At 35.6% G+C, this 10,084-nt stretch overlaps 1 protein-coding gene across 1 annotated transcript; it reads right to left on the reverse strand.

Annotated features, from left to right (window-relative positions):
• Positions 1-4,655: 4,655 nt before the first annotated feature.
• LOC117171096 lies at positions 4,656-4,961 on the reverse strand. The gene has a single exon (XM_033358149.1). The coding sequence runs from the start codon at positions 4,959-4,961 to the stop codon at positions 4,656-4,658; it is 306 nt and encodes a 101-aa protein (XP_033214040.1).
• Positions 4,962-10,084: the final 5,123 nt, after the last annotated feature.

Below are 10,084 nucleotides of genomic sequence, written 5' to 3' on the forward strand. Positions count from 1 at the left end.
AGGAATTTCACAAATTTCTAGGAGAACCATCTATGAAATCACTTGTAATATCACAAATATCAAATCACATAATATATTTCAATTAAAAATAAATTCGATTTCAACTTTTTTTTTAATGATAAGTTTAGTTGTTCACTGTTTTCATTCCTACATCATTCACTTCACAACGCTGATTCAAAAATCTTTTACTTGATAATTTTTCGATTTAATGTCGTCATTTTTAAACGAAAAATTTTTAATTTAAAGGGTTTTAAAATAAAACAATATAACCTAATTAATGGTTTTCAAAACTAAACTGTATTTCGAGTTTTAAAAATTGTACAAAAATTATTTTACAATATGATTCTAAATCGGTTTTAAATTACACAATTTACAGATTTGGACGTTAAAAATTAAACTTTTTCAATACGAAAGCCCCAATAATTAAGAAAATTGAAATGTGCTGATTCAAACTTTATAAAATAATTTTAACATAAAAATAACTTAAAATCAAAAAATTCATTAATTAAACGATTTTATTTTATTTAAAATCCTTTTTAAATATTGTTTCAGTCGATAATATCACATTTTTAACCCATTCAGTTCGAAAATTTTAAATTAAAATAATATCTGAATGAGCAATTATACATCAAATATTCAAAAGTAAACAATTTGAAACTGAATCGTTTCAAATAAAAAGTCTTGAATGGTAAAAATTTCAGAGTAAGACTTTTGAACTTTTAACTTCACAACTGTTATTGCAACGTGAAGTAACAATTGAAAATTATTCATTTGAAAAGACCAAATTTGAGAAAAGTCAAATTAATTTTTGTATTTAGTTTCTTTGCAATTGCGAGAGGCACTTTTTTAGGTTCACATTTTTATTGTGTGGAAAAATGTGAAGTATTGTATTTTTAACATTTTTGTCAACCTTGAAATGATAAACTTATAATTTTTGTGAAATTGGCAGTACATTTTATATTTGTAAAGTTTTTATTGAGTTGAAGGTGATACAGTTTTCTCTTTAATTGGAAGAGGCCATTTTTTATTTTTAAGATTTCTATTGTGTTTGAAGAAAGAATTTTTCATTTTCTTTTTTTTTTAATTAGAAGAAGGTAATTAAAAAATATATATTGTTATTGAGTCGGAGGAAAGGAAGTGTTGATTTTTGATTTTTTCTGAATTTAAAAGAAGGATTTTTTATTGTTATGGTTGTTATAGAACTGGATGGAAGGAAATTCGTATTTAAAGTTTGTTTTCAAATAGGAAGATGCACTAATTTTGGATATAGTTAGATGATATCTTTGCTGTGTTTTTGGAAGATATTGTTTTTTAAATGACCCAACTATTATAACAGTGAAGACGATTTTTTTAATTGACATTAGGGTCGATTGTATTTATTTTGTTGTGTTCTGCAATTAATTTAAAAGAAATTAATTTATTTCTGATTAAAGATAAAAATTAGATGTTTTATTCTTTATAACTAACTGACTAAATGGATTTATCAATAAGACTATGTGAATCAGTCTTAACTTATATAATTTGATTGATTTCAATTCATTGCAATCTATATTTTCAAAGGAAACTTTTTTTATAATGTTTTTATTGAGTTGAGAGATGGAGATGTTTCATTTAATATTACGTTTCCCAAGAAACTACCCGTAAGTCTTACACAACTATCCCCTGTGATCAAAAACGTTTTCAAAATGGGAAAACTACCTTGAACAATGTGAACATGCTTTAGGGCTTCAAATTAATCACATGACACTTGAAAATTTCGCCTTTTTTATAATTTCCCCAAAACTACCCTTCCACGTGAACGTATGCATCAGAACATTTATATGTATGAAAGAAGCATTAAAAATAATCAAACTAAGAAGAAACTGTTAGTTGGTATTTTTTTCTCTCTTTTTTTTGCTCTCCGATAATATATAATACGTCACCCAAAAAGTACCCCTAAGTCATGCATACCCTCCCCTCGACATCAAAAACGTTTTAAAATTTAGAAAACCAGCTTGAACAATGCAAAAATGATTTAGGACTCGAAATTGATTACATGGCACTTCAAAATTTCCCCCTCTGCATAATTTTCCCGAAAAACTAACCTTCCACGTGAACGTATGCAACAGAACGTATATATGTATGAAAAAAGCATTTAAAAAAATCAAACCTAAAAGACAAAGTCAGTTGATACTTTTTTTCTCTTTTTTTGCTCTCCGATAATGTATCGTACGTTACCGAAAAACTACCACTAAGCCATATATACCCTCTCCTCGTGATTAAAAACGTTTTAAGAGTTGAAAAATCACCTTTTAACATGTAAACATTCTTTAAAGCTCAAAATGCTTACGTTCACGTGGAAGGGTAGTTTTGGGGAAATTATAAAGAGGGCGAAATTTTCAAGAGTCATGGGATTAATTTGAAGCCCTTAAACATGCTTACATTGTTGAAGATAGTATTCCCATTTTGAAAACGTTTTTGACAACAGGGGGTTGTTGTGTAAGACTTAGGGGTAGTTTTTTAAGAAACTTAATATATGTCATCGTAAAACAAAAAAAAGCAAAAAATCTCCACTTATCGTTTATCGCATTATAATCATTTTAGTGAGTTTTCAATACATGTTCTTATTTAAGAACATTAAAATTTCTTACATTTCTTACAACTTATGTTGCTTAAAATTTTGACTTTTGACTAAGGGTTTGATAAAACTTGTTATTGACCCTTATCACTTTTTCACACTCACCATTTTCATACAGTAAATAAGACTTTTTCTAAACGCGAATACTAATTTTTGCTCCCTCAAGTTTATAATAATACATAAAGAAATATCATCAACTCTTATCATGGTAGGAATCTTTATAGCAGTAACCCGATTATCCCTAAATTCATACATTTTAATTTAATTATACATATAGAATGAAAGAAATATTGATATCAAAAGTCTCTCCGTGTAATGAAAGTGCCCGTGAAACTACCTCGCAGCGGGGTTTTTCAATTATCATCGACCTATGGTTTGAAAGTGTTGCTACCTACTATAGGGTGCCCAGTAAAAATGTTAAATTTGCAAATGCCACCCCATAAATTTCTTCCTTTTAGTGCAGAAATACTGCCATAATATTTTATTTTTCATTTTTAGAAAACTGTTTGGGGGTTCCGCTCGGCCGTTTCAGGTCTAAAAATGAATTTTCTTAGTTTTCGATTTTTGAAAAATGCAAATTTTCAGCTAAAAAAGGCGGCCACCCCTAGAAAGAATTTTTTATTTCTTTAGGAATAAGAGCTAAATTTTATAAAGCAGAAAACATTTTTTTAAGGTATCAAATATCGGACTTAAAATGCGAAAATTTGTAATTTCATTACAATATAGTTCAAAAATTCCTTTGATACTTGAAATGTATGTTTATCTTACCCAGGTTTATGTTTACTTTCAGATTATCAGAGGGTTAACCGCTCTGTAATTCAGGTCTACACCTTTTTCTGATTTTTTCTTTAATTCTTTTGAATTCCTTTGAATTCTATTAAGTTACTTCGAATTATATTGAACTCCTTTGAATTCACCCTTAATGCTTTGGAATACCCTAGATATCCCCTGATTTCAGTGGGTACATTTTTTTTTAATTCAATTTTTTAGCAGTTCATTTGAATTCATTTGGAATTCACGCTTCATTCTTATTAATTTATCGTGAATTCTTTTGAATTCTATTAAAAAATTTGAAATTATTTTGATGTTTTAAAAAATTCTCTGAATTCTTTTGAGTTCACTAGAATTCTTCCGAACTCACACAATTGCACTCAATTCAGTGCATCTTTTCTCTTTTTATGAGCTTTTTTTAATTTACCCTGAAGTCTTTTAAGCTCGCCTTGACTTCTTAGGCATGTCATCAAATGCTTTTGAATTCCCTTGCATTTTTCTAAATTCACTCCAAACGTAATAAATTGAATGAACTTTTTTTATCATTTTTGAACTGTTTCTAATTTAGTTAAATGTTTTTAAACTTATCTTGAAATTTTATGAATTTTATCGCATTCTTTCATTTCTCCTAAATTCCTCTGACTTCATTGGAATTATATTTAACTCATTAGATTTTTTTGCTTCCTCATAGAGGAAGTTTTATAATGACTTCAATGTCGAAAAATGGTTAATTCATTTAATTGAACGTTCATCAATTACAAAATGTCCTGTGGCGTGGATGTGTGAGTGTGGATGAGTTTGTGTGTGTACGAGGTGTGACAATTAAGTAATGAGACTGATTCCATAAGAACCGTGTATTTAAAAATTATTCTATACGTCTGCCATCCCCTTCAAAGTAGTCCCCTTGGACAGCTATACAACGATTCGAGCGCGTTTTCCACGCTTCGTAACATTTCTGGAGCGCGTCGGCTAGGATGTCCGCGAGTACCCTTGTAACGGCCGCTTGGATGTCCGGAATCGACTCAAAATGGGTTCCTTTAACCACCAATTTTATTTCAGGGAACAGAAAAAAGTCACAGCGTGACATATCGGGTAATTATGATGGCTGTTGTAGCCCGGCGATCCCTTTAGAGGCCAAATACTGGGACACGCTGAGGGCGGTGTGGCACGGCGCGTTGTCGTAATTAAGGATCCAGTTACGAGCGATGCCTGGGTGCACCCTGTTGACTCGTTTTCGCAATCTTTCGATTACTTAGCGATAGTAGACTTAATTTACGGTTTGCTCCGACGGAATAAATTCTTTGTGGATAATTCCATGTCTATCAAAAAAGGTAATAATCATCGTTTTCACCTTCGACTTGCTCATGCGAGATTTTTTTAAGCGAAGAGCGTGCGGAGACAACCATTGTGAGCTTTGGCGTTTGGTTTCCGGGTCGTATTGGAGAAACCAGCTCTCATAGCTAGTAATAACTCGATCAAGCAGCGTAGAATCGCTTTCCACTTGTTCCAAACAGTCTTCTGCGATGGTAATTCGATGTTGCTTTTGCTCCTCAGAAAGGTTCATTGGAACCATCTTCGCGCACAAGTTTTATCCCAGAATCGTCATTCAACATTTTTTTCTGACTGTTTCACGGTTCATACTCAGTTCCAAGGCCAACATATGAAATGTTAAACGCCGATCTTCACGGATTCGGGCGCACACACGCAGCGCATTCGCGTCAGTCCGCACCTCTACTGGTCTCCCGCTCCGCGCCTCGTCTTCCGCGCTTTCACGCCCCCTTAAACTCTTTATGCCATCGAAACACCTGGACACGACTAAGAGCACTATCAACATGCACTCTTATAATTTTAGCGTACGTTTACGGAGCTGTTTCGCCCAATCTGGCGCAAAATTTTATCGCGACGCGTTGCTCTAGATTTCGTTTCTCCATTTTCGTGACGAGCACCACCAACACACGCCTACTTAACACGAGACAGCAGACAAACTAAACAAGCTAGAGCGATGGTAAATATATTAATGGAGAGGGGAAGGATGCCGAGGAAGGGGAAAGGAATTTTAAGGTCGCAGGTTTACCACAAGCGCGGAAATAAAATCAGTCTCATTACTTAATTGTCACACCTCGTATGTGTGTGGAAGTGTGTGGGTCTGTGGATGTCACACTTCTTTGTGAAGTCCAGAACTTAAAGACGTTTGAATATCGTCGGATAGAATGTCGGTTTTTGATATTCCATTTGCATTGTTTTTCGCATTAAATTCGCATTGTAACGTCGAATAAAATTAAATAATTCTTTTCATTTATAGGTAGTTCACAATAAAGAAAACGATGCCATTTCCGAGGAGGACTGAATTATTTCCAAATAATATCGGTTTTTTGACATTGGATCGACGGGCCGATTGAACCGAGAAAGCCTATCCGACCAGGGCATGGATCGAATGTCGGTTTTTCGACGTTCGATCGGTGGGTCGATCGAATCGAATAAACCGAACCGAAAATGAACGTACGTCGAATTGAAAATACCATACTCGATCCGACCAAATGCACACGTCTAATTTAGAATTATTTTTTCAGGTTCTTTAACGGATCACTAAATAGAAATTGAAAAAGAGTTTCGAGAAAACTACGCAACTCATAACACGTCTCAAGAGGAAGGTAAAACATCAAGCGTCAGCGAAACGCAGAGAAAGATTTGCCACCAGGAACACGTTAATGCTGATCCTCTGGTTATTTATGTTGAACCAGAGGTGTGTACCTACATTTATTTACAATGTGGCTTCTGATAATCTAAACTATTTATTTACTATTAATCCAGAATTGTAACGTCGTATAAAATTAATATTTTTTTTATTTATAGGTAGTTCACGATAAAGAAAACGATGCCATTTCCGATACTCCTAGTTTCAGGCTGATGGAATGGCCTAAAGACTTGCAAGTGAGTGTGCTTGCTTTACGATGTGTCAGCCGCTGTTCGACTACCCTTCTTTCCACGTAATGTTATCAAGAAATGATTAATTGGGCTTTTTTCGCAAATGAGAATCCTATTCTGAAACCTACTGAATATTAGTGTCATTCTACCGATTTTGACATTTTTCTCGTCCTATATTCCAGCAGCCTTAAAGGGGAAAAAGACTGATGAAGCGTGTCATTGAAGGACTCAATTTTTTTCTGTGTCCTTTTGAATTTAATAACGACTGATTTATTTTTCACTTTTTTTATTCTAAATGAAACATTAATTTTCAGCAGAAATTTTAGTGGACCCGGCGAACGTAAAGGCCAGGCTATTTCTTGACCGTAATGTGAAGGCATAGTGACATTTCCTTAATATCACAATAAAATAAAGAAAATCATTAGAATATATAGCTCAATTGTTGCAATTTTAATTATACGTTAAATTTTTTTATAGATTTTATATTTTCATATTTAAAGGTCTTATTTTTAACGCACGCTGAATAAAAAATAATTCGAGTATTAATGTATAAAATTTATTCTGATATTAAAGAAATTACACTACGTAATCACTCAATTCTTTTATTTTGCGTCTTAGTTTAGGCGACTTAATGAATTCGCCACTAATACTTCTGTATGCACTGAGAGGTCGGAATTAGAAGACGAGAAGATATTGATGATGAAATTTTAAGCCAAATTTACCTTCCAGACCTTTCCATGAATACAGAAGTATTAGCCTGACTAGAATTCATTCGGGCAGGAATCCGTGGTCCAACTTCGGATTAGATCGTCTGCCGGTCAGACACTTTTTTTGTAGGGCTGTGTTATTGGATGTTAAATATGATTTTAAATTTGACTTCGATGTCATTCAAATGTCTTTAATTTTATTATGTTAAAAAAATCCGTAAAATAAAAAGTAAGAGCTTTTTATTTGATCTATCTATTTCTTCTGATATACTAAAAAACATTCATTTTCAGTGCAGCACAAGTTACGAGTACTAATTCATTAATTATTGGCAAAAAACAACAAGGAGCAAGTCATATTTCGGCATGTCATATTGCGGAGTCATATTTGCAGCATGTCAAATTGGTGAAAGTTTCAATTTTTATATGTATTTTGAGAGAAAAATGCTTATTTTAGCGAAATTTTTGGTTTGTAACTCTTTGATAGATTTGGCTAAATCTTTGCCAAAAGTTTTGCCTGAAAGTTCTTGTTATTGACATAAGAACAACCGCAGGATTTCGCCGGGAGCGGGTGCTAATCTGAAAAATTGCACCCGCTTCCAGCGAAATCGCGGTAAAATTTCAGCCATAACCACGTCTCACAACCGTGAGATAGGGGGTTACAGTCTGTAAGGGAATCAATACGACGATCCAGCAAAAGCCTCGTGGACCCTAAGAACACGGAGCGACCCAAGAACAACCGCCTTCTGCATTTTTCCCGCAAGTGTTCTAGCACATTGTTGACACGCAGGGATGCTTTTTAGGCTATTAGCAAGTGAAAGCTTGGCACCTCCAAGAGCGCCGATGATAAGGACGATAAGTTTAACAGAATATTCCGGGTACAATCGTTGCAACTCCCTTATAAGGTCTCGATAACTCTCTTTCTTTTCATTCTCCTTGGCTATGATGTTTTTGTCAGCTGGTGCCGAAAATGCGATAACGAACATGGTTCGCTTCTCGTAGTCAAGAAAAACCATGTCAGGCCTCGAGTGAACAACAGAAACAATTGTCGAGAATATAAAGTTCCAGTATATACAGCACTTCCCATTCTCGACAATTGACGCAATTTCCCTAGGAGCATTTAGAGGAGCGATATTAAGGTGAATGCCGTAGGAGTGACAGAGATGGTAATAAAGTACTCTTAGTGCCGCATTTTGCCTTTGAATGTAGGTCGTTCCCGCGTGTGTTGGACAACTAGATAGTATGTGAGCTAAATGCTTGGGGTGTGCATGGCACGCCCTGCAGCTATCATCGGAAACGTCTTGGCTCGAAATGTGGCGACGGTATGTTAAGGTGGAAATGACACCGTCTTGGCATGCAAAAATGAAACCCTCTGTACCAGACTTCAATCCGGGCGACTTAAGGAAAGCAAACGTTAGCTCACAAGACATTGACTAATCCTTCACATTTCTGTGAAAAATACCGTGCATAACCTTTCTTGTCCCGATATCAAGAGATCTGAGCTCGTTCTTCGTCCATGGAACTACTACAAATGAATATAGTAGTACCGGGACGGCAAGGATGTTCGTTGCAGATACTTTGTTCCTCGCCGATAGTTCGGAAGACCAAATCTGTCAGATGAGACGTTTGTATCTGCTTCGGAGAGTATCCTTTATAGATGTCACATCCTGAATACGGCTCTGTGGCACGCCCAGGTATGTATAAGTCTCTCCAGCGCAAAGCTGTCGTATGGCGCTTCTATCAACGAGCTCAGGATCTTCAGGGATGCCATTAAGTTTTCCTCGCTTTAAATAAACCTTGGCGCATTGGTGTAACCCAAATTCCATTACAATTTCCTTAGTATATCGTTCGACAATCCCCAGAGCTAGATGCAGTTGCTCTCTGTTTTTAGCATTGATCTTAAGATCGTCCATGTAAAATACATGAGTGACCTTGTACTTTCGATCTGCAGGTTTGCCGCACAAGTACCCGTCGGAATGGTGTGAGCTTGTTAGTTGTCACACGATTTTTGCCAGATGAGACAGTAAATCTGGTTTTCCAAAACGGCATCAATCTCTCTATGCACCCAACTATTTGCGGATGAACCTTTAAGATTTCCAAAAGACCGATGATAAGTCTATGGGATGTAGAATCGAAAGCTTTCCGATAATCAATCCAGGCCATCGATAGGTGACGCTGGTAGAATGCTGCATCTTTGCAGACACATCTATCGACGAGAAAGTTCTCCCGACATCCGGCTACGCCTTTCGTTGAGCCTCGTTGTTCACACATTTCTTGCCACACAGGTTCAATTGCCCGAACAATCCTATCATTTAGGATAGCTGTGAATATCTTATAAAGCGTGATCAGACAAGTTATTGGCCTGTAGTTCTTCGGATCAGCTAAGTTGCCTATTTTCGGCAGGAGTATTGTGCGCCCTTCCACCAAACACTCTGGAATCGGCTCTTCAGACTTCAAATATGAGGTGAAAATAGGGGCCAAATGCTGATGGGTTGAAGAAAACTTCTTCCACCAGATGGTTTTGATACAATCTGCTCCCGGTGCGGAATAGTTCTTCATCCCTCTTAATACTTTTTTCACCTCCTTGGTAGTGATGGGTGGGCATTCTTTATCAGGTGTTATGAGGGCAACACATAACTCCTTGAAGCTATTTATATTTTCTGAGTTTTCGTCCAGTCTATGCTGAACTTGGTAGACTTCTCTCCAAAATACTTCGACCTCTTCTGGTTTGGGAGGGTATTCGACAGTAACTGTAGGGTCCTGGAAGAGTCGAGATGGGTCAGAGAGAAACTGTTGATTTTCTCTGACCCATCTCTCCCTCAGCTCTAGATTTCTCTTAGCGTCAGATAGTATCCGTATTCTCTCAACAATATGCAGCATGATGGTCAGCAGCTTTGACTTGTTAAGTATGTGATAAGGGTTCCGGAGTTCGCGCGCGAACTTTCGAACATTGGCGGTAAAATTTCTGCCAGATGTGATGTACCAGGTGTATACATATGAAACCGGTATTTTTTCAAGAAAAAAACACATTTATTTCAAGAGAATGATAACAAATATTTTATTCAAA

Source organism: Belonocnema kinseyi, chromosome 4, assembly GCF_010883055.1.
Source record: "Belonocnema kinseyi isolate 2016_QV_RU_SX_M_011 chromosome 4, B_treatae_v1, whole genome shotgun sequence".
Classification (NCBI taxonomy): domain Eukaryota; kingdom Metazoa; phylum Arthropoda; class Insecta; order Hymenoptera; family Cynipidae; genus Belonocnema; species Belonocnema kinseyi.

Coding starts and splice junctions, on each gene's coding strand:
- LOC117171096 (XM_033358149.1), bottom strand. CDS start 4,961: ATGGTTCCAATGAACCTTTCTGAGGAGCAAAAGCAACATCGAATTACC.